This window comes from Lissotriton vulgaris, chromosome 5 (assembly GCF_964263255.1).
Source record: "Lissotriton vulgaris chromosome 5, aLisVul1.2, whole genome shotgun sequence".
Classification (NCBI taxonomy): domain Eukaryota; kingdom Metazoa; phylum Chordata; class Amphibia; order Caudata; family Salamandridae; genus Lissotriton; species Lissotriton vulgaris.
This window is the reverse complement of record NC_141693.1, coordinates 63,550,682-63,576,964: the sequence shown is the minus strand read 5'-3', so window position 1 is coordinate 63,576,964 and position 26,283 is coordinate 63,550,682. Positions and strand designations below refer to the sequence as shown.

The window sequence follows — 26,283 nt, the reverse complement described above, 5'->3', positions numbered from 1 at the left end:
ACATCCAGCTCAATGCCTTTATCTCTTCGAACAATCTTTTAGACCATTCGCAATATGGGTTCAAAGAGGGCCATGGAACAGAAACTGCTTTAATCACTGCGAGTGAGGAACTCAGGAAATCATTGGACGAAAGAGGGAAGGCCGCCTTGATACTGTTAGATCTATCGGCAGCCTTCGATAACGTCAATCATAAAATATTAATTGACAGACTGGCTGAGCTCGGTATACAGGAATCTGCTACCACCCTATTGACGTCATATCTCACGGAGAGATCTTTTTGATGTCAAAATGGGTGGATCCAGCTCCCAAGCCTTCAATCTGCCATGCGGAGTGCCTCAGTGCTCGTCCCTGAGCCCTATGCTTTTCTTTTTTTTTTTTTTGTCCTCATAACCACCATATAGACAAAGTACCAAAAGGAATTTACAAAAACAGCTGTCTCAGTTTATTTCGTAAACTGAAAGGGACACAAGTCTTCTGGGGGCCATTTTTCCCTCAGCTGTCATCTGAATTCCAGGTAGGTACAAAGTCAATGATTTACCGGTCTGCAGCAAACCTTGGGGCAATTTAGCAGCCAAGTGAGGCCGGGCAAAATATTTAAGTACCATAGGAGATCAATCATAGGACCCGGGAAAAAAAAAACTCCGGATTAATCAATGAAGCCAAGAAAGTAGATACCAAAACGCCCTTTTGCTATGATTGCCAGATCTAGCCAAATCCATGCGGGAGGCCTGCAAGACTGAATATTGCCAATCCCTAAATGTAGGGGGTGAAGAGTCTTTCCATTTTCTGCATATCTCCCTTCTTGCAAGCAGCATAGCATAGAATACTAGAAACTTAGCTGGATTTTGTAGACCTTCTGATACCCCAAATATCACTAAAGGCAGATCTATGGTAACCGGGCTACCCAGTGATTCTGTAAGGTAGTTTCTGATGTCCTCCCAGTATGTAATTAATAGTGGGCATTCAAAAAACATATGTGTGTCTGATGCAGCAGTCAACCCACATCTAGCACAAGACACTAGCTCTCCTCCTACAAACTTAGATAACCTAAGAGGGGAATAATATGCCCTATGGAGGGTAAAGATATGGTTTCTGCGAAGCCAGGATGGTTTAACAATCTTCCACAAAAGTTCCAAAGAAGTTATCCAAAGATTTTGTAAGTTTTGATCCATCACAACTGAGCCCCATGTTGACTCCGGTAGAATAAAGTCTCCATCCGACTCCTCCAAAATAAAGTTATACCATTTAGATACTTCTTTTGTTACTGGCTCACAGACTACTAAATCAGAAACAAATTGACTGTGCCCTCCAAGTTTAAGTTTGTTCCTATTAGCGGTAGAGGTTTTATAGGCCACAGTCCAACTATGAATCTGTAGGTATTTAAATCTTGAAAGATTGGGGCCAACCTTAGCTTGCAAGTATTCCCATGAAAGTAAGTCCCCCTTGAAGAAGAGGTCTCCCCAGACTTCAAGACCTGCCTGTCTGAGAGGGATAGCTAAAGTATCATCAAGCCAAGTAGGATTTTCAGGCAGCCCCCACAACTGTGTTTTTTCACAAAAATAATTTAGTTTTATAGATTTCGTGACTTCAGCCCAAGTTTTTATCAGACCTTGCCAGACTATGCTTTTCAATGTCTATGTGGCCCCCTTGGCCGCATTGATCAGACAGTTTGGGTTTTCAGTAATATCTTATGCAGACGACACGCAAGTGGCCGTATCAATAACCAACAACGAGGATGAGACTGCCGATCGTTTTAATGATTGCATATCCCATGTTAACATCTGGATGCAATCCAATTGCTTAAAACTGAACGGTGGAAAGACCGAAGTACTGTTGTTGGGCTCTAATCCTCCCTATGGATTTGGGTGATTGTCCAGCACCAGTCTCCAAGGCAAAACACCTAGGGGTGATTTTTGACAGTCAGCTGACCTTTAACAACCAAATCAACAGTCTCACCGCCAGTTTTTGGGGCATATTAAAAATGATCAGGAAGATTTGTTCCTTTATTTCCCCTGACGCCCTAAAAACAGTAGTAACCACCCTCGCACTTTCCAGGCTAGACTATGGCAACGCCCTTTACGTGGGGATTCAGACACAACACCTGAAAAACTTCAATGTCTGCAGAATGCAGCAGCCAGACTTATTTTGGACATTCCCAAATATGAATCGGTATCTCAACAACTAGGAGTACTGCACTGGCTGCCTGTAAGGAAAAGAATAATTTTCAAGTCACTGTGTATTACGTTGAAGGCGCTCCAAGGCAGGGGCCCTTTATACCTGACGTCACGTATGAAATACTATGTGCCTTCCAGGAAGCTGAGATCCGCGGAGCTAAATCTGCTGCAAGTCCCCAGGTATAGACTGGCACGCTGGGGAGGTAGGAGTTTTTTGCTAGGAACTGAAAAAACATGGAACCTCCTTCCACTAACGATCAAAAACAGCCCGAATCTCAGACTTTTCAGGAAATCACGAAAAACATGGTTATTTCTAACAGATCTATAAAACATTTTTCAGCACATCCTTCTTATGTATGTCTTTCTGAGTCTTCAGCGCCAAGACGCACCCGAGCATTCGTTGCGCTTTATAAATTTAAAAATCATATCAAATCATTCACTTTAAAGAGGTAAAATTGTGCTAGCTGTTATGAACTGATCTTAGACCTTCAGAAACCTTAACTCCGAGTGGGTTCCATTGAACTCACCCCTTAAAGTATCAACTGCATATATGTGTTTTTCCCACTGAACGTAACGTTAATGTTTTTCACATTGCAAAGTATTGATGTATTTATTGCTTGAAAACTGCTCCGGTCATACTGTATGAATTGATTTCATTTTTGTATCTAAAAATATATAAAAATCAGAGCAATTTTTCGAAAGTGGTGTTGGAATCTTCTCAATGTGTGTCAATTACTTATGTCCATGTTGCTGATTTGAAAAGCTTCGCCATTGTTCCTCTAAGTAGTCTGTATGCTCTTTGTCACTCCACCAGGACTGATAGAAGGTATACTTAGAGAGTATACTGAGAGAAGGTCTACTGAGAGAGTACCAGGGTTCCATCTTTGCATATTTTATCAGTATTGCACTGTAAGGCACCCCTGCAAGACCACATAATACTTCTACCATACAGAAACCACACTTTATCACACAGGAATCTCAATCCAAGACGTCACTCATGATTAATCACATCCACCAAACCAGAGAAGCAGAACAAGGACAAGTTATATCTCACAGTCCTAGAATGAAAGCTCCCATCTTCATATTTCAGCATATTAATTCACCACTAATCCTTTGTAGGCTTCCTGAATAGCGTGCGTTAACAAGCGCTATATAAATATAAACCTTTGTCCTCCTCTATCCTTCTACTATCATTCCAAATCCAAATAACTAACTAACCTATCCACCACTTAAAATGTACTCGCATGTTTCACTATACTAATTCAACCCTGATCCTCTATGGGTCACAGGTAGCGTGCTACTCACCGAAAAAGCGCTTCAACGCCTCGTCAAGGGTAGTAAGTGCTATATAAATCCAATTACAATACAATACAATACATATTTTTTATTTTTTTTAATTTTTTTGTATCCTCATTTGCCTTGCCCTCCTCTTAATTAGCCTCCAACTGCCATGCGCGTCTTAGTACATAGTTATAACTGCACCAGAAAACGCGATTAGTAAAAATCGGCAGGAGATGACCCATAGAGGTAGAGGGGATGACTCCGGACTTGGTGTTAAAACCTGTTGAACCAGCCATGGAACCGAGAGGAGGGGCCCAGTTCTTATCAACATTGATTTCTCTTATATAGTTTTTGGCTTGAGCGGCCTTAACCTTCCATGCCAAAATCTTGCCTGCTGCTTCTCCAAATTCGAAATGAGAAATTTTACTCGCCTCCCATCTCTTCGTTACTCTCTCTTGTAAAATATTTTCTAGTTGGTTTTTCAGGTCAGACATATTTTTTTGGTCGTGAGGTGAACCAATTGAGGCACCAAGCCTCTGTTCAATCTTTCCTAGTTCTTGTTCGGGATTTTTAATTTTCAGTCTATAGATTTTATGCAGGTGGGAGGATCTGCTTGTTATACAACCTCTCAAGTATGCTTTTAGAGCCTCCCAGACCGTATCAAGGGGAGCTGAGCACAGATTTATGTCCAAGAATGTACTTGTTTCACTCTTCAAATATGTCACTTCCTCCAGATCTAATAAAATAGTGCGGTCGAAAGACCAAGAAGGATGTTTGGTTTGAGCTGGAAGTTTTAAAATAAATAAGAGAACCGAATGATCCGATAGATGAAAGGGAATATAACTAATACCAGTTATAGAGTTTTGGAGACAATAACTAAATAGCGCAAAATCAATTCTTGAGGTGAGTTTGTATTTTAGGTTTCTATAGGATATCCCTTGTTTATTACCCGCTTTTTCTCTCCAAAAATCTGCCAAGCCTATTTGTTCCATTATCCCCTTAAGAGACTGTCTAGATTTAGAAGGAGCATGACCTCTATGTCCCCTGTGATGGGTGGGTTTATCTAGTTTTGGGTTTAATACAACATTCAAGTCCCCTGTCCATATTATTGGGTCCGAAGAGGTCGTTAAATGATTTCTTATGATTTCCAAAAAGGACGGGTCATCTATATTAGGACCATAATAACCGACTAGGTTACACACCCAACCATTGATAGACAAGTTAACCAAGAGCCATCTTCCACTTTGATCTTCATGGTAATGAAGAATCTGAACCTTTGCTGATTTTTTGCAAATTAGGAGAATTCCTCTTATATTAGCATTGTGATCGGTACTAATAAATTTGTCTATCCATCTCGGCTTTTTTAGTATTATGTTGGCCTCACTTTTTAAAAGATGTGATTCTTGGATGACTATGATCTGCGCTGGAGAGTCTTGTAAATATTGTAAAATACGTTCTCTTCTCCCTCGCACACGCAGACCATTGACATTCCAAGATAGAAACTGAACAGAGGTCATCTTCCAACATCCATCCCTATTTGCACTTCGCTGCCTTTCATAGTTGTGTTGTTATCCAAAAATGGCAGTTTGGTCTATATGGACTTAAAACTTGTCTTAGAAGGCCTGACTCCTGAGTATTTTTTTGAGTTTTAATGCTCCCCCCTCCCTCCCCACCCTTGGAGAACCCTCCCATACTTACTCCGACCAGATGTAGGGCCCGATTCGCGTCTTACAACGCCTTCTCCTCCCACACCGCGAATTGCCCCCCCTGCCTCAACTTAAAAACATAGATATGTACAAAAACGACTTTACACCTCCTCACCCTCTGTGTTTACAATACATATTGCGATTGAGTTTTACTTGGCAGGTTTGCATAAGATAGTATTGAAACTCTGTTTTTGGTCCTGATCTTAAGATACTTTTTCTCATACAATTGTCTTTTTATTTCTGCATTCAAGTGCGATCTGTAAGTCAGGATTGCAGTTGTTGAGCGATAAAACAAATGCCAAAAGGATTTCCTCAGTTCCCCTCCAAATATCAAAATCATTATGAATATACAGAAGCAACATTTTCAACTTATGGCTATGTGGGTGTAACGAGGTGAGATTAAGCGGAAACGAGGTGTGGTGGACACCCGGAACTGACCACGTAATGCCTCCTTCATTGCAGACGGACCCCTGGGATTCAGGACAGGACGAACTTGAGGAAGAGGAACACGGCGCCTTTAATTGGGCGTTCACTGAGGAGGAGAACACTCCTTCTGTACACATCAGCAACGCCGGATTGGATAAACCCCAGGAAGTGTTGTTTGTGGCGTGTGACATCACCCCGGAGGAGAAGGCGAGGAGCGGCGTTGGAGAGCGGGTTGGAGATTGCAGCGAAGGAGTACGAAGGATTCCTGAAGAACATCCAGGAGGAAGCGGAGAAGAGTCCCACGGAGAGCCAGGAGGCCAACGACCCCGTGAGCCGCCGTGCCACGCTCCCGGGGAAGGAGTGTGGCTGTCCCAGGTACGGCGGCGTTTGGCGGCTTGGGTGGGAAGCAAGCGTGTGCGAATAGTGTAAATAGCCCCGTGTTCGTTCTCCCTCGTCTTTTCCCTTCCTATCGTTTCCATTACCCCGCGTTTTGTTCCTCACTGTCTGTAAGCCCTACTCACACCACTGACTTCAGCTAGGTGCACGTTGTCACCGGTGATCCCCAGTCTCACTGCACCCGCCCCCAAGGTGCAATCCCCCAGACGACATTGGAACTAACGGCACCCTCTCTGTTGGTCTTCTTTTGCATGGGAAACCGGAGCCCGGGAAGTCGCCTTATAGACCAGACCTTGAAGCGAATAGCTACGATCAGAAAACCAAGAAGGAGACAACCCGAACGCCAAAACGGATCCCAGTCAGTTTGCCAAGGAAAGACTAACATTCAGAACCAGGAGGACTTTGATGTTAAAGTCAAAACATGTGATTCCAATAAAACCATCTTTACCTCTACGACCCGGTGTATCTCTCATCCCTGACCCACAACCTGGTGTATCTCTCATCCCTGATCCACAAGCCCAGTCCACAGTGGGTTTCTAGGATTGAAAATATAGGCTTTGTACAATTGGTCCATGTAAAGTTCTCTCAAAAGATGATGGGAGGAATGCTTGAAAGTAATCTAACCACTGGCACTCATGCAGGCTAGCATCCCCATTAATGGTTCTTTTGCTCACCAGGCCACCTCGGTTTAGACCTTGCCTTTGGCAAATCAGTCTTGACCCTGCTCCTCATGGGAACCGTCCAGTCGAACTGCCAGACCATGTCCTCTCTGAAGGCAAACACAAAAAAACCACGTTTGAACCGAGGTGGAAGACAAGAAAACAGAAGAAAGTAAGAAAGGGGGTGAGAGTAAGAAAAACAAGCATTTGCAATGCAATAGGTCTCGCAATTGCGAGAGTTTGAGCTATTGGCATTGTAAATGACAATGCCTTTTATTGATGCGTTTGAAAACTTGCAAGCTGTGCATAAACAAGCACATTGCATTTATAGTCCTTGCTTATAAGAAGCAAGGCTGGCAGTCTGTTTTACTGCCAGCCTTGCTTTTCGTAAACAAGGACTATACGTACAAAGTGCGTGTTTATGCACCGGTTGCAGGTTTTCAAAACAAATTAATTAAAGGCATTGTCATGTACAACGCCAACAGCTCCAACTCTCGCAAATGCGAGACCTATTGCATTGCAAATGCTTGTTTTAAATAGGGATCCAAGACACTATCTCGGTTAATACATTGAATGCATAATAATTATCCTATGGTCTCAAAATATCCACTCACCAATCACCACGGCAAGTCAGGTTTAATCAGAGCGCATCATTTTTGTACCTACTGACCCATTCTAGCGAGAGCTTGTGCTGGAAAAGAACCGATGTTCTGGTTTTTGAGAAAGTGAATGAGTGATAAAAGTGTCTTTTAATCTTGTTTTTATCTTCTCACATTTGCTGTAAATTCAGAGGCAGAGGTCAATTGTCAACTTTTGCCTTCTTACAAATTGCTGCTTATTTTGCCCTGGAAATAGGTGTTTCATTTCACTCTCTGTGCAGTCAAAGTAATATATAGGCTGTAAGGGGTCAGTATTTTGAAAACAGACACGTAAATAGCTTGTAAATCAACTGTACAAATATTTCAAAAGACATTACATTTTTTGTAATTTTGAAGTGTGGAGAAAACAAAGTATTTAACAGGATCAAGCAAATCACACCACTTTACTTGGTGATTTGTAAATGATAAATATTTGGTGAAACCCCATTTCTACATATTTTCATTTGTGTTCTATGTAGTTTTAGCAGAACGAACTGAGTGTCATTGGTAATGTTTGTGGCCATTTCAATGGGAGATGTGCTGTCTGTAAATGGCAGTGTCCTACCACATCATGCTTTGGCAATATATTTATTAAAAGTTTGTTTTTTCTTTTTACATCTGCTGTAAGGCGGAAAAAGATATATAAACGGAGAGGCTGCGCCAAGAAGCATATGACAATCTGCGGTCATTGAACTTCGGTCCTGGCTAAATCTGTCACCAACACCTTTTTCTTCTGAACTAGGTGATATTGAGGAGCTTGTCCTGCTCTTGGTGGGGTGGACTCACGATTTACACACTTTGTTTTCTTATTCATGGCCTTGGTGCACCCGTCTGCCTTTGTTGTATGCGTATCTTATAAAATCAAAAAATTATTATAAAAAATTACATATATATCTATATATATATATATATATATATATATATATATATATACTAGCAGCCCGCCCCGGCGTTGCCAGGGGCAGAAGAGGGCTGCGGGCAGCATTTCAGGCTTGCGTGCTCTCCCGCCCCGGCCCCCGCCCGCCACGACATTGTCTGTGTCCCGAACAATGTCGTGGCCTGCGGGGGCCGGGGCGGGAGTGCACGCAGGCCTGAAATGCTGGCTTCCCCTACCCCCGCCTGCCCTGTGTCAGTGCTCAGCAGCCCGTGCCTCAGCCTGCCCCGTCCCCCGCCTGCCCCGCTCCCGGCTCCTTACCTCAGCCTCTGCTCCTCACCGCCGGTCCAGCTCCGCCGCTCTGGTACTCACCACCTGTCCGCCGCCGCTCCTCCCCCGCGCCATGTCCGCCTCTCTGCTCCGCCGCTGGCCTCACGTTACTGCTCCTCCCCCGCGCGCCATGTCCGCCGCTCCTGGGACGCTGTTCCTCCCCTGCTCCTGACGTGACGACCCACGTCGCTCTGGTACTCACCACCTGTCCGCCGCCGCTCCTCCCCCGCGCCATGTCCGCCTCTCTGCTCCGCCGCTGGCCTCATGGTACTGCTCCTCCCCCACGCGCCATGTCCGCCGCTCCTGGGACGCTGCTCCTCCCCTGCTCCTGACGTGACGACGCACGTCGCGGCCGGCGCTACTTTGGGGAACTATTTTTTTTTTAAAATTAACTTTTTATATAAGGTTTTTATTTTTTATTTTTAACGCCTATGACCATCTACACACCCTACCAATTTCAACGGTGTATCGGGTGTGTAGATTGACGCTGTGGTTCCCGAGTTTACCTGGCTCAAAGGTGAGAGTTCTGTCTTTATAATAGTAGTATAGATTACACTTTCTTTGTGTACTCCTCCATGTTTAGATGTCATTGTGTTAAACCCATATGAAGGGATAGAATGCCAACATGTCACTGCTGTGCCTCATTCTCATGTTATCCCACATTGCGAGGTGCTGAACTTAGAATTTGACGGTAATTCCACACCTGTTAAATACCGCACCAAACAGTATCGTATTTACCGGGTGGAATATTGCATTCCAAATAACGGCCCACTTGAAACTGAGGTTCTAACGGGCATTCCCTTCTCGCTGTAATCCTTCAAATGCACCGGTAAATGGACTTCTTGCTATGAGTTATAGCGCTGGCAAGTTTCAGAAAAAATGGTCTTGCTTAATGTGTCTTTAAGCAGATGCATGGAATCACTGTCATTAATTGGTTTCAGTTCACGTGACTGATGTACCACGAAAAACATTCTTCTCTTGTAGCTTGTTTCGTACTGGCACATTTAACCAGTCGTTTACTGCCATCTAGTGGGCACATTGCACATAACTGGCAGATTTTCATGGAACTCGAGGTGAATGGATTTCATTTTCACCCTACGGAGTAGGAGCACTGCCCATTCTGCACTATTAGCTGGATGGAAGGACGCATTAGCGAGGCAAGATCGTGGCAAAATGTGTCAGTCTAATTATCTCAAGCGCCTTGCACGTTACCGCTCCTCCCCCGCACGCCATGTCAGCCGCTCCTCCCCTGCTCCTGACGTGACGACGCACGTCGCGGCCGGCGCTACTTTGGGGAACTACTTTTTTTTTTTTGATTAACTTTTTATATAAGGTTTTTTTTTTTAATTTTTGACGCCTATGACCATCTACACACCCTGCCGATTTCAACGGTGTATCAGGTGTGTAGATTGACACTGTGGTTCCCGAGTTTACCTGGCTCAAAGGTGAGAGTTCTCTCTTTATAATAGTAGTATAGATATATATATATATATATATATATATATATATATTGTTTTCCACCAAGCACAGCGGCCGCTGTGCAGATGCACTTCCAATCCAGATAATTATGAAGTAATCCACGAGACAGTGCGTGTGCTCAAATTCAATTTATTTCTCCATTAAAGTTCCAGCATGTGATACACGGCAAGTATGGAACAAAACCCAACGCGTTTCGGCGATGAAACTCTCGCCTTGCTCACGGGTCGCGAACTGAGAAACATTCCTGTCCCTGCCCAGATGACAATGCTATTAGTGAACTAAGAGGCAAGTCTGGGGTGATTTGTACCACGAATGTGAGCTAGATTCAAGTTATGCATTTAGCAAAATTTTAGTATATTAATTCAAACAAAATGTTTGTGCAGTAACAATGCTGAACTCACATATTTGAAGGTGTTCTCATATTTTAGAATTTAAAAAAATTGTGGCTCAAATTAAATATTTGCCTAGAATCACACAATTTGAGACCAGTTTATGGGTCGAGGGCATTACGGTTAGATCTAGTAAATTATTAAAGTTGCTAGACCTAAAAGTTTGATAACATTTTTATTATTTTTAGAGGCCTAACCCTAGAACCCAAAAGAGATCCCAGTGCTGGGAAAGTAGTACCCATGAGTGAACAGTACTTTTCAAAAGACCTTCACCCACTCTTTTAGTGGCATGCTGCATCCTGGGCCTCACCCTGGTCCTTATGAACCAGGATGTGCTCTACCTTCTCAGGGAGAGCATTTTCAATACTACTATAACAGGGTTATGCAGATAAAAATACACAAGGGCCACCCCAGTGTCCCTATATTTTGGGTGCCCTCATTACGATTTAAAATCACTGTATCTGGATGTTTAGGGATATTACTGTCCATACATCCCCAAAGTAGTCTCCATGTTTAAGTCTGGTAACTGGGCACAAGGAGCCTTAGGCTTTCATCAGGAATACAGAACCCAATAATATGTGCCTAGGTCCAGTCTGGTAAGTGCAGCGCAGAAAGAGAAGCATAAAACATGCAGACTTACTTAGCTCTTACGCATCGCACCTAGTAGGGCCGGATATTGTGGGTGAAGGTGGGGCAGCCTGTAAGTCTGACAGAAAATAAATACTGGCCTGGAACTGGGCAGTGTGATTGAAGGAAACCACAGAAGAGTTCTCATGGAGGAGACTGTGAGGGGAGTGAAGGGCAAGTCATTAGTTCTTGCTAGGCCTGGTAGAGTTCTTTCAGAAAAGAAATACTGGCCTGGAACTGGGCAGTGTGATTGAAGGAAACCACAGAAGAGTTCTCATGGAGGAGACTGTGAGGTGAGTGAAGGGCAAGTCATTAGTTCTTGCTAGGCCTGGTAGAGTTCTTTCAAAGACATTTGGGGTTCAGCAACAAGAGACTGTAAAGAAAAAAATCTTGTGCTCTGATGATGGGGTATGGCTCATCAAGCAGCCTCAGGGGGGGGCATGCCGTACAGCTACATCAACCTCAGTGAGTAATGGAATAACACAATTTATTTTCCAGTAATTCGGGCTGGTTGTCTGGGCAAGATTCTTGCATGAATATTGGAGTGTCACCTACTCCACCAACAACCATGCCCCCTCTTGGCCCCTCAAAAGTCTGGTGACTTCTCGAAGCCTTGGTGGGCACTGGGTCCCGCTGCCCCGCCAGGTTCCAGTAAAAAAAAGTGAAACATGACAGTTCTTGACACGTGTACATAGGGCCCAACCAATGCATCTTTTCCCAATTAATGTTACTTTTATTTATGCACCTAAATGGAATCCTGTCCAAAGGCGCCTTAATCTCAATATATAAACTCAAGCTCACCTACTTTAGGTACCATCTTGTGGACAATGGTGGCCACCCAACAGAAGTGTAATTGGTCAGACAGTTCTGGACAGGGTTGTTGAGAGGAGACACTAAACTGCTTTAAAAAGCATCACAATGTGATCAATATCAGTCTCTAGACACTATATGGGGCCGGACTTTGGCGGGCGGACTTTGTCCGCCCACCATTCTCACGGTACGTGGAACCGCCCGCCATAAGGGAGGGGGTCCCGTGGGTGGTATTAGGATGCGCCCGCCACAGTGGTGGGTGCATCCCGCATTTTTAACATTGTGGCGGGCGGTGCTCTCAGCGGTGCCTGCTGCTTTGTGTATACAAATGCTGGGGGGTACCACAGGCCCCCCACCCTGTGTGCACCTCCCACCTCGCCTTCACTCCGGGGGCCCGCAGGGGGCCCCCAAAGTGAAGACCGCCTGCCTTTCCGTGGTGGCATCGCCGCCACGGAAAGGCAAATGCAGAGGCCCATCCTAATATGACTGGCGGTGTCTATTAGACACCGCCACCATATTAAACCTTTTCCGCCCTGGTCGACCGGGGCAGAAAAGCGGCGGACGGTCTTTCCGTCCGCCGCGGACCCCCCAGCCGTGCTAATATGGCGGGGGTCATTCTGGTTAGGATGGCGGGCGGATTTCCCCCGCCAGGCCAGCGGTGGCTACCGCCAGCCTGGCGGGGGCAATCCGCCCTCCATCCTAATGGGCCCCTATGTCAGTACTCGGATTGTTCAGGACATGTGTAGCATTTGAAATAAAAAAACGAAAAAGAGGCCGATCTACTGAAAACCTCTGTTTCCATAGTGATCTTGTCTTGATGCTTGTAGGTGCCTGATTTACACCTAAGGAGTCTTCAAACAGTTCACAGTGAAGCACTGAATCTTTGGCTCAATGGGATATTGCCCTGATATCAGTCACCAGAAGTGAGTGGGCTTCTCCACTTCTACCTTTGACAGAGATGCACTTGCCTAAATCTTCATAAGGGCTCCCAAAACATCTGCATTTCTAGACAGGCCAAAGATACTCAACCATGGCAGATAATGTGATTTTTCAGCATTTACACCTTTGGAAACCCCAAGACCAGAAAGGTATACATAACTGGCATTGCTAGGCATCAAGGAGAACCGGGGGATTCATGTCTGGGACCACATGCCCGTGCCGATATATATATATAGCTTGTTCCACAAGGAAGGCTTAGACAAGATTTCAGATTCACAAAAACTTTAGGAAGAAAAGAAATAGACTGCACTGTCAGGCTTTCACCCTAGCTATTAGATATTGATATGTAATAACCTTGCAGTTTTTCTTGGTGAACAAGGGAGAGGAGGTAAATGTGTGCTAAGAAGAAAATATCAATATTTGGATACAATCCTTGCCTTAAACATGGACAAAATCTGACAATTTCTCACTCTACGACTATTTTGTATCTGCTGACCACTGCCAAGATTTCACAGAGAAGCTTAAATAGTTTTATTACTCAGACAATGTTGCAAAAAACATTCAATTAGGGGGTTAAAGGACAGACACAGAATGGTTGGCAGATATTAGGGTACAGGATGCAAAGCTCTGAAACACCCTGCCAGTCACCAAGAGTACAGAAACAATCTTCTGTACAGAAAACAGAACTGTTAAGACAATCACACAACCAAAACCCTAATGCATCAGAGATCCGCATTGTGATGATGATGGATGGACTGATGATGATGGACTTGAACTGTGGGATGGATGGACTGATGATGATGGATGGACTGATGATGATAGACTTGAACTGTGGGATGGACACCACAATTCTTGCCGCTACTATCAATCTTTACAGTTTAACAGGGCCCGCTCTTGAATCAACGACCAACCAGAATAATATTTCAATAACAGTTGTACAATGCACTTAACAACAAACAGTGTTATTTTCGACTTTCTATGTATCTGGATACTAAGTTTCCTTAGAGTGGCTGAAAAGAAACTGAACTAGGCAACAGAAGACAAATGCATTAAGGAACACATACTGCACCGGATGCCAAAACCCCTCTCTGGCAAAGTGCAAACCTTAACATACCTCCTTCCAAAAACACTGCAAAAAGAAAAAAAGCACAAAGAGGACACCCTTGCCATCACAAACCATTATCCTGAAGTTATGCCCCTGAAAAGATCACCAAAAACACTTGGGCCCCAGAAGTCTCACACTACGAAGGAGTCATCGGTCAGACCATAAGATTCCAACTGGATGGATAACCAAACCGGAATGAGTGAATACAGTGGCCATGAAGAAGGAAGAACAGTTGAGATGCAAAGTAGAGAAATTGAAACAATAACCAATGAACAGAGAAAGGAAGTCACAAGTGTCACAATTAAGAATCACATATTAGTCTGAAAATTAACGATTGTGCCAAACTAACTGCAAACTAAAAGCAAAAGATTCTAGACGACCCCATTTCACCTGCTTACACATGAGTCACGTGTGTGTAAAGTTTGTGCACATGCTGCTCTTGCGTTATTGTGGGATCGACTTTAGATGAGGCAGTCATGCTCTGGGTTACCCAGGTCTGAGCAGGTCATCAACTGAGAAACTAAGTTGTCCTCCATTTGTGTCCCTCTGAAGCACCACAGGCATGGAACCATACACAAACTATATAAACTATAGAAAAGAATGAGATGTGTGCTGCTTTATTTGCAAGATATATAGGCAATATTATCTTCAAATTATGCAGCTGCCCCACTGGACAAAGGCAACAAGTTTGCATTTCTTGTGAAGACTGGGTAACGATGGAACATAGATGAAGATAATAGAACAGAACAAGCAAAGTCACGACAGCATCTCGAATGCCATTTTTTTAATTTCAGAGTTAGTTATCGATGGGTGGATCTCAAAGACCTGTTTCAATGCCACTCCCACAGGTAGGATCCAAAGTATTTAAACATGGCCTTCTTTGAAGTGTCACAAGTGACTGATCTTTAATAAGAATAAAGGAGTTAAAACATTTACGGTTCACTACGATCAATGCAAAAGGCTGTTCTACTTCAGAGGACTGTTTACTGATTTTGAGGAACCAAGAAACTGCTCAACTCTTAACTCCTACTCCAATCTGCACGTGTTTGTTCGCAGAATAAATGGTTGAGTTGGGACAAAACAAACAAAAATCAATGTATTGTGTCTCAAACTTAATTATATATCTAAAAAGGCAGAACAACGAAACGGTAGCGTTATCAGTGAATGCTTTATCCACTCTCTTTAGATAAGGGACCGCAGCAACAATATTATGGACAAATCTAGAATACAAACTAAGTTTGTTAAAGGCCAGAAAACTTCAGGGAGTTAACTGCTGATGCCTCCTTCAGAATAAGGCCGGCATGTTTCTATATAATTCCAAAAGCACACCACTACAGGTAGCAGCACTGCGATAACCTTACATTCAGGAAACAAATCTACACTTTAAAGTAGGTAAGCGGTGCTATCGCAAGCGAATTTAACTCAAATTAATACCCAGCAAGATGTATCCACGTTCCGTAGTTTAAAATAGTAAAGTCTCAATATGTAATCCAGAGGGCATAATTCCGCTCTGCAATGCCCAGACACCCACAACCGACGAGGATTAAGTAACAGGCTGAAAAGATTAAAATACAAATTCTAACTTTGACCACCACTTTCTGTACACTGCGTCGCACAACAATTGTTCCACGGCGACGCGTTCTTCATAAAATACCGTTTAGTTCTGGGAGTAATGGACAGGATGTTCGCCTGTTGATCTGCGGTAGTGTGGAAATATGTGACTGCTAATCTGTAATCGCCCTTCATGGGAGGATACAAAATTCTAAAAGGAGAGACACTGAAGGTATTCACCAATGAAAAGCCACCCTTTCTGAAGGGCAGTAAGAGGAACCAATGAAAGAGGTGGGCGTTTTTTGAAGAACATATCTTAGATACAGAGTATCTCTTCGAGACGGCCTTGCGCTGCCCTGGCGAGACCTAAAAATGACTAGCCCACAGGGGCAGCGCCTTTCCAAGGCTTCACTGGTCACCATTTATCTGATGAATGTTATAGTGAGGAGTTTAACTGCACTGATGAGATGAAACCTCTGCTCAGACAATGATTGTGCACGATAGTGAAATAATGCGGTCAGAGATTGTTGTTCCGCCGCATGATTTACAGAATCTCGCTGTATAATTTACTCAACCCTGCGGTATAAATTGCTCCTCCAATGGGGTGATGCCAGTGACCTGATTATGAATTATTATATGTGAAGAATTAAGAACGCAGTCATTTTTCTGCCTTTTAAACATTAAGTAAAACAGCAAATGCAGAAGGAAATTTTTCATAATTATTTTCCAGATGTCAGTACAGTTCTAAAACAAGTAAATATTATAATAGAAATGCATATTTAGGTGACCGCTCCTGGCACTTCCAGAATCTGAGAACAAAACCAAAATGCTGGTATTTTAGCTGAGAACAGAGGGAAACCTCGAGTCAGAGCCCAGGCAGCAGAGGAGTCAGTTCTCTGCTCTGAGTGTAACATGAACCCGGAAGTCCCGGCGCAGCCAGAGAGGGGCAGACGCACAGACACACCCACTGCACACAGAGAGGGGCAGACGCACAGACACGCCCACTGCACAGAGAGGGGCAGACGCACAGACACACCCACTGCACACAGAGAAGGACAGACGCACAGACACACCCACTGCACACAGAGAGGGGCAGACGCACAGACACACCCGCACAGACACACCCACTGCACACAGGGAGGGAGGGACAGACGCACAGACACACCCACTGCACACAGAGAGAGAAATGAAACTTCCCTTCACTTCCTGCATTTCTGCATCATGGCGGCGGCAGCTCAGCTCGGGAACCTCCAGGAAGAGGCCACTTGTTCCATCTGTTTGGAATATTTTAAGGATCCGGTGATGATTTTTGATTGTGGACACAACTTCTGCCGCTCCTGCATCACCCAGAGCTGGGAGGGAAGAGATGGAAACTTCCCCTGTCCACAGTGCAGGGAAATATCTTCGGGAAAAAACCTCCGACCCAACAGACTAGTGGGGAACATGGTGGAAATGTTAAAACAGCTTCATCTGCCCTCCGTGAAGCCCCCGGAGGAGAATCTATGCGAGAAACATGGGCAGGCACAGCTGCTGTTTTGTGCAGACGATCAGAGGATGATATGCTGGGTCTGCCGGGAGTCCAAGGAGCATAAAACTCACTCAGCAAGTCCTGTAGAGGAGGCTGCAGAGGAGCACAAGGTACGTCAGTGGATGTTCAGGGTTCACAAGTCCAGTTTTTATGAGGTGGCCAGACGGCTCCATGCCACTGCCGCAACACTTTTCCATTCCTGGATTTTGCTTTCTACATATTTTTATCTGGTGTGTTGAAGCAATAGGGTCCAGTAAAGTGAACCAAGACTACAACTCCCAGAATGCACTATGTTAAATCAAAAGCCTTGACATGGAAATAGTTGGGTCCCGCTGGCATGGAGTCATCTGCTCCCCCTCCCTGTGTATGGGGAAACAGTCTGAATAACGATTTTCTAACAACGAGTGGCCTGAACAACTCATAAACAACGACCTGAAACTGAACCACGACCACCTCAACAACTACTACATTAAACAACGAGTGGCCTTAACAACGAATTATCAACACGAGCAAAAATGTATATAGATTTTAATTTACCAAGTGCCGCCAATAGATGGCACTGTAGGATTGTTTTCAGATGTTTTTATGCTGAAGTGTTTATTTTAAAATCGCTTAAAATAGTGCATTTGGTTTTAATTTTACGTTTGATATGCCGCAAATTAAGTTAGCATTCTAGTTATGACCACTTTCACACTCCCAGATTCACAGTGTGATCTCTGAGATGTTGCACTTTTTAATTCAGATTCTATTGATCAGTGCTAAAAAAAAGTGGGTTGGATAATATATAATCATTTGAATAACAGACCACCCGGCACATCCGCTTTATTTATCAGTTTCTAGCACTTTGTTTTTTTCATCACTACGATCGCCCTTTTCGTCAGGTTTCATTAATTTCTTTTCCTCCATTCTTCTGTCTTTTCTGCAATTAATTCTGTAGCTCTAGGAATGGCTCAGCTACGAGTATTTTCATGTTTGATGACAACATCCTAAGATAGTCCAGTTTCCTAAGAAAAAATAGATTTTCTTTAATCAAACGTCAATACCAGAAATATTTTTATTTAATTCAAGGCTGGAGATTAAAAGTTAGTAGCAAAGTAGAAAATGACATTAAAAAAAGAGGTAAGAGTCTACGTGTAAAAAATAGTATTGTTAAAAAAGAAAAACACTGTAAGAATGTCATTTTCAAATATAGCAGGTTTTCATTTACACCAGGTTGAAAATATGGGTAGATTCGGTTTGTATGTCAAAATAATTTTTTCGTGGTTCAGTTAAGTCGTGGTTCAATACTTAGTGATTAGCATTTGGTCGTTCTTTAGCCTTCGTGGTTTAGGCATTCGTGATTTCAGTGGTAGTTGTTTAATCCATTCCATTCCAAAAATCTTTATTTCGATCACAAGATCATAAAAGATGCACATAATAACACAATTTTTGTTAAAAGGATATAAAATATTACATTTATATAATTAAAAACTCATTAAACAGGAATAGTGATCAAAATAAATAGTGTGATGAAATTCAAGTCTGACGAGTGTCGCCAAGTCTCTTAATACAGCGAATTCGGGCATACCACATTGCAGTTAAAAATTTGGATAGGGCAAATACCGTAATTGGGGCTAGATCTGTCCTCAGAACTCTATAAGCGGGTAGAAATGTTCTTAATCCCAAATTTTTAAGTAAAGGTACCAGCCAATATTTCCTACTTTTCTCATAGGCGCTACAGAAAAAGACCACATGTACATCGTTCTCCTTTGTGTGGCCGCATGCGGGACAAGTTTCCGTGGAAGGGGGGCAAGACCATGATGCGATGAAGGATGCCAATGGGAGGGTCCCATATCTCCATTGTAGGAATAATTTCCTAGTTAGTACCGGAGTCATGGCGTCAAGGACGCTTTCCAACTGATAGGAATCCTTACTTTTTATAAATTGATTGGTCAATGATCCATCTCGGGTGCCCTCAGCAGCTCGGGAGAGCATTAGATCATAGTAGGCTCTAGATAGCACCTTTCTGGGGGTCCTTTTGCTTACATTTACTGGATCCGACCAGAGTTCAGGAAGACCAATAGCCTCGGTAATGTTCTTGATATAGTTCAACCAGGGTATTCTGGTGGCATTGGGCAACAATAAGAATTCCATTAGCTCCGCTCTGTAAGTTGAAAGGTCTGGGCTACTCCATAAGCGTCGCCAAAATGCAAGTGATTTGAGCCCCAACTCCTCCGTTATGGGTCGGAGGCCCATGTCGAGCCTCAGGGGCAGAATTGCAGTGCTCATCGGAAGGGCGGTGATCTGCCTCAGGAATTTGTTCTCGGTGGTCGCTAATTGTGGTGATGGAATGTGACCCCAGAGCTCGCCCCCATATATAACACCCCCCCGAGCTTGCGCCTTGTAGATCTCAATTACGGGGGTGAGGGGGCAGTAGGGAGATTTACTTGCTATTCTCATGGTGCCACCTGCCAACTGTGCCAATTTGATATTTGCTTTTAGCTGGTGTGCCGACCACGTTAATTTTTCATTGAGAGTTATCCCTAGGTAATCAATTGTCTGGACCCGTTCCAAACGGACTGTACCTAGAAGGGGGGGGTGGGCGATTAAAAGGCATGGGGTTGAGGATCATAAATTTGGTTTTCTGGGGGTTTATCTCAAGTCCCCTTTCTGTACAGAACTCCAGAAAACCGTCCAGGACTCGTTGTATGCCCATCGGGGATTTGGACAACAGCAGGGTGTCATCCGCAAACATAATTGCGGGCACCCTGCTGCCAGTCAGTTTGGGGGCATCGATGTTGGGGATCCTGGTGAGGTGCGCGATTACCCCGTTCACAAAGAGGCAAAACAGGGTCGGTGCAAGCACGCAGCCCTGTCTTACCCCCCTGTGAACGGGGAACCTTTCGGTTAAATTGCCACCTCTGCCGCACCTAACGCGCGCAAAGTTGTTATGGTGTAGTCTCATCAGGATTGCCAAGATGTCTCTCAGGACATTCATCTCCTCCATGACCTGCCACAATTTTGCTCTTGGGACCAAGTCGAAGGCGGCACGCAAGTCCACGAAAACCGTGGACAAGGTGCCGCCCTCAATCAACGCTGTCCTCCAATATAATAGGTTCAGCCTAAAAATTTGGTCGACTGTGGATACCCCTCGCCTAAATCCCGCCTGGTAGGGGGTCAAAATGTCAGTCTCCTCCATCCAGTTCTGTAACCGGTCCAAGATCAGTCTACCAAAGAGCTTTTGGGATACGTCAATGAGACTGATCGGGCGATAGTTGGCTGGGAGCAGTAGGGATCCCTTTTTAAAGATTGGGACCACCTCCGCTCCCAGCCAAGTATCTGGGACCTCCATCCCCCCTAAGACAGCATTAAATAGCAACATGAGGTAGGGGGGCCCAAATCCCTGGCTCCTGCTTATACAGGTCGCCTGGAACCCCATCGAGCCCTGGGGCTTTCCCTGATGACAATCCGGCTATAGCCACCCTCAACTCTTTTTCTGTGAAGGGTTGGCCTTCATAATCAGTCACTCCGATATTATATGTGTAATAAAATAGGAAGAAACTCTCCAGGAGACAAATTGAGTTGATCCGGTAAGGAGATCCTTTAATGAAAAGCTTGCAGTCACAGCGTACAGTCTTGAATGCCGTTTAACCGCACGGCAACTCTATTTAGCTAAAGCGTCTTCATTCAAGCAACAACACACACACGCGACTCAGACTTGCATGCACGCCTCAACATTCAAAGAACAACATACAGACACGCGGCACAAAACTACATACACACCTCACGCGAACACAACACGCGACAATAACACATTCAAACCATAACGCGATGTTTATTGTTGTGAATGACGCGCGTGCGTTCACGCGCGTCATTTCTAACAATAACCATACACTACACACCTCCCTCTTTTTTTTTTTTTTAAGAAAGAACAAAGTCATTGAATCTTGAAGGAATCCTGCGACATCTTGAACTCCTCAACAACTCTTGTGAATCACAATCAGTGGAGACAGTAGGTAATTCACAGTCAGTGGAAACAGTAGGTAATTCAGATGACTTTGAATCATTAGCGTCAACATCCAAAAATACATTGAATGAGTCATCTTCCTTCAAAACAGCATTTGATAAAACATCTTCAGGAAATTCCTTGCTAATATTATATTTTGAAACTCTGCTGAAATGCCAAACACTTCCATCAGTTACCCTTACAGCATTCTTAAATACTTCAACAACTTTAACAGGATCAGACCACTTCGCTAGTCCTTTATGTACATAACTGCCTTTTTTCAATCTCACAAAATCACCAACATGAACAGGCACACAACTCCTTGTTCCATCTCTTGACAGATCTTTCTTCATCTTTTCCTTATAAGTATCAACTTTCCTGCAAATTTCTTCAAAGTCCACTTCTGCAAAATCAACGCGATTACTATCCTTATTCTTTAACCACCAAGAAACTAAATTAGTACTGGGTTTACGCCCTCTTAACATCTCTAAAGGAGATAGCAAGGTAATGGCATTGGGAGCAGTCCTATAAGATAATAACATGGACTGTAAAGCCTTGTTCCAGCACAATCCACCTTTGACAGCTAATCGGATAGCTTCCTTGACAACTCTATTGAATCTTTCTATTTGACCATTGGCCTCAGGATGGAATACTGCTATTCTTCTGTGAAAGATGCCACATCTACTAAAATACTTTCCATTTGCTTACTAACAAACTGCGGACCATTATCTGTCACTACCTCCTGAGGGATACCCTCCCTGCAGAAAACTTCATCCATAAACTGTATAATAGCATCGCTAGTAACTTCCTTGACTGTTTTTATCTCTGGCCATTTTGAGAAATAATCTATAAGTACTATACCAAAGGAATGTTGTTGTGGTAAAACACCGAATGGTCCAATAATGTCAATGCCAATCTTATTCCATGGTGATGCAGGTAAACCAACAGGTTGTGGTACACTGGGCAAAGCCTTAGCTGTTTTATCACTGTTAGCACATAATTCACACAATTTCACCTGTTGCTCAACAAAATAATCAATACCTGGCCACCAGAAATTATTCTTTAAACGTCTTCTAGTGACTGATATTCCAAAATGCCCCACATGAGCCAAATCCAGAAATTTTTTCCTGAGACCAAAAGGTGGAATAAATTTATCATTCCTTAATAAGATCCCATTTTCTATAGCCAATTCATCCTTAATCTTGTGATAACTCATTAAACCACCTGTAAAGTTCCTTCCTTCAGGCCAGCCTCCCAACACATATTCCTTAACTTTTTTGAGTTCTAGGTCTTTGTTCATTTCTTCATTCCATGTCTCTTCTTCTACTATTGAATTTTCTCCAAAAACCAAATTAACATCATTATAAACATGTGCTACTTCGCATTCATCTTTGTCAACCACATCAGAATCTCTGCATGCCAATGGAAGCCTTGACATACAATCTGCATGAACATTCGATTTCCCAGGGATATATTCCAAGGAATACTGAAAATTTTGTAACCTTGATGATAATCTAGCCAATCTTGAAGAAAGAGTACGTCCTCCACCTGGTGATAGTATATGTACCAAGGGCTTGTGATCGGTTTTAATGGTGAATTTCGTTCCCCATAAGAAAGGTCGGAAATGTTCGGCACCCCAAACACACGCCAAAGTTCTCTTTCAATCACTGAATAATGACGTTCAGACTCTCTCAACGTTCTTGAGGCATACGATACAATCCATTCTTTACCCCATTCCTCTTGAATCAGTACGGCACCCAACCCACAACTACTTGCATCTACTGTCACAATACATGTTTTGCCAATTACAAATGGTTTAAGACAGGGTGCCTTGGTAATTATTGACTTCACAGCATTGAAAGTCTCAGTCATAGTTTCTGTCCATTCAAATTTTGCATTCTTCTTCAAGAGCATCCTGAAAGGTTCAATCACACTTGCATAGTTCTGGATAAATTTTGCATAGAATTCAACAAGGCCTAAAAATGCAACCAACTGTTCCTTGTTCTGAGGAATAGGAGCTTTGCTGATGTTTTCCAAATGTGAGTTTTTAGGTCTAATGCCATTAGCACTAATACAATGTCCAAGATATTCTAATTCATCTCTCCTGAATTTGCACTTGGACGCATGTAGAGTTAAACCCTTCTCCGATAAGGCGTTCAATACTTTAAATAAATGCTTGTCATGTTCAATTATGTCTTTCCCAAAGACTAAAATGTCATCTTGGAATGCAATTGCCCCAGTTAATCCATCCAGTGTCTCTTTCATCAGCCTCTGAAAAACTGCGGCTGCACTTGCATCCTGCAAAATCTATATAGCCCTTCAGGTGTAATAAAAGCAGTCAAATCTTTTGAATCTTCATGCAAGACTACTTGATGATACGCACTTGCTAGATCTAAACATGAGAATACCTTGGCATTATTCAATGTAGAAACCATTTCGTGTAGATTGGGCAAGGGATGTGAGTCCACACAAATTGCATTGTTCAAACTGCGTAAATCTATGCATACACGAAGATCTCCCCCAGATTTGATCGAAATTACAATGGGAGAAACCCATGGAGATGATTCGATGGGTTCTATAATTTTCTTTTTACACATGTCATCTAGAATTTCTTTTAATTTTTCTCTGTAAGAAAGAGGCACATTCCTCACTTTATGGCGGACAGGTAAAGCATTTGTATGCACTTTTATCCGATGTTCGAATCCTTTATATTTCCCTAGGACATCACAAAATAATTTTGGAAATTCTTCTTTAATTTTTGAAATCAAATCTTCTCCAGTTTTACCTTGTACAGATTTGCTAGATTCAGAATCAATAGAATAAACAGGAGGATCAGCATTAGGATCAAGTTTCATTCCCAATTGTTCTGCATGTGGCCAACCTAATAATGAATCACCAGATTCCGTTATATACACCTTCCCATGTGTGGAGTAGCTTTTAAATTTAAGTTCAGCAATGAAATATCCAATGAGTTGCAATTTATGCCCTGTATATCCACTTGGTGTGATATCTGGTAATATCAATTTAATATTAGGCCAGTTGGATTTAAACAAGACATTAGGCAGAATTGTGTACCATGAGCAAGAGTCAACAAATACTTTGGTAGAGACTCCATTAATAGTGATAAAACATGAAGGAAATTTCCTTACTTTTGGTTCTTTAGTTATGCACATTATGGTATTCACGTCAAATTCACTATCACTTGAATTTTCATGTTCTTGATCTTGAACTAAACTAACTCTCCTTGGTGCTGATCTGCAAACTTTTGAAAAATGCCCCTTTTTTTCACATCTTGAACAAACTTTGTCCAGAGCTGGACACAATTTTGAATTCCCTAAATGATAACTACTACCACATCTGAAACAGTACATATTATAAGTTCTTGAATCAGCTCTTTGCCACGTATTCATCCTTTGATCAGATCTTTGCCACGTATTTGTTCTCTGATCAGGTTTTTGCCATCTATTTCTGTATTCATTTTTATACTGGTTATCATTCCTTGTGTTAGCATATTTCCCATATTTCCCTGAATTTTTAAATTTCTCATTTTCTTTATTTATAATTAGAATATCAGATTTATTGTTGTTTTGCGAACGTATTTCATCTACAAATTTTTCTGAATGTTCTATTGACTTTGCAATTTCAATTGCTGCATTTAAGGTCATATCTGAAGTTGTCCATAGTCTTTGTTGTATCTTCTTGTTATTAGTACACATAAGGATCTGATCTCTTAAGACTTGGTCATAATTAATGTGTTCAAAATCGCATGTGACTGCTAATGCTCTCAATGAAGATACATAGTTGTCAATGGACTCATCTGCTTGTTGTTTTCTTGAGTAAAATTTAAATCTTTCCATAACCATATTAATCTTTTTTCCATATCTAATAGCTAATTGCCTGGTAGCAATTTGATATACATCTAAATTAGAAGTGTCACTTAACGGAGGTAGACTTTTGAATTCTTTAAGTGCTATTCCACCAAGACAGTGCTTTAATAGAGCTAGTTTCCTTTCTGCTCCACATTCTTCTTCCTCTAAAACTTCAACATATGCCAAAAACATAGGTTCCCAAATGTCCCACTCAATAGGAGGATCACCTTTACTGGCTAAGAATGAAGGAGGGGGTTGAATACCAGTCATAGTTAATGAAAGACAAAAGATTTAAACAATGAAGAAAATAATTATTTAACAATCGAAATATTTGTGACTCACAACAGTGTGTGCGAATCACAGATGTCACTTACGGTTAATTTCTTCCTTGTAAATACCCTCCAAGGCAGATATGTTCCAGTTGTTAGTAATCCACAATGAACTGAGTAAATAAAGTGTTCCTTTTTTTTTTTTTTTTTTTAGATGATGGTGCCAAGAAATAACCAATGAAAAGAGCTCTTATTAATCCATTTAGTATTATCCAATGAAAAACGTTGAAAGGTATCCAATAGAATGTGCCAGTGTAAAACTTCCCAAGTGAAACAGCCAATGAGAACAATTTGTTAAAAAAAATAAGAAAACTCTTGAAAAATGTACTCGTTGCACGTGTTTCCGATCGTCGCCAGTGTAATAAAATAGGAAGACACTCTCCAGGAGACAAATTGAGTTGATCCGGTAAGGAGATCCTTTAATGAACAGCTTGCAGTCACAGCGTACAGTCTTGAATGCCGTTTAACCGCACGGCAACTCTATTTAGCTAAAGCGTCTTCATTCAAGCAACAACACACACACGCGACTCAGACTTGCATGCGCGCCTCAACATTCAAAGAACAACATACAGACACGCGGCACAAAACTACACACACACCTCACGCGAACACAACACGCGACAATAACACATTCAAACCATAACGCGATGTTTATTGTTGTGAATGACGCGCGTGCGTTCACGCGCGTCATTTCTAACAATAACCATGCACTACAATATGGTTCTTGCGAACTCCCTTCCTCTGTATCGTACAGTGATTTGTAATGATTTTGCCATGTACTGGGTGCAATATTGGGCTCAATTGCCGAGGATAAATCCTCCGTTCCATTGGACACTATTCGCCAGAATTTGCTTGAATCTCTGATGGCCAGTGTCCTTGAAAGTTCCTCCCAATAATGTTGATCCCATTCAACCTTAGCATTCTCCAGGAGCTTCTTGTGAGCCCTTCTCATTAATTGAATCTCATCCCTTGGTTTGTGCGCCTTTATTGCTAGTAGCAGTTTAGTTTTAGAGTCCCTGCATGTGGCGTTGTACCACGTTCTCTTGGTTGTTGAACCGGTTTTGCCCCCCCTTTTAGAAAAGAGGTCCAACTCCAAGGTATTGATTAGATCTGCATGAATCTGACCTAGCAGGTCTCTATTTTCCCCTTCGCCTAATTCCTCCCCAATAGAAAAAGCCCTCTCTAGAA

General features: G+C 42.7%; 1 protein-coding gene across 1 annotated transcript in view; it reads left to right on the top strand.

Moving 5' to 3' along the window:
• Nucleotides 1-16,605: 16,605 nt before the first annotated feature.
• LOC147710173 (E3 ubiquitin-protein ligase TRIM11-like) overlaps nucleotides 16,606-26,283 on the top strand; it is a 71,735-nt gene continuing 62,057 nt past the window's right edge. Inside the window, exon 1 of the mRNA XM_086919324.1 lies at nucleotides 16,606-17,022. Coding sequence (XP_086775450.1) covers nucleotides 16,606-17,022 — 417 coding nt within the window. The remainder of the gene's footprint in view (nucleotides 17,023-26,283) is intronic.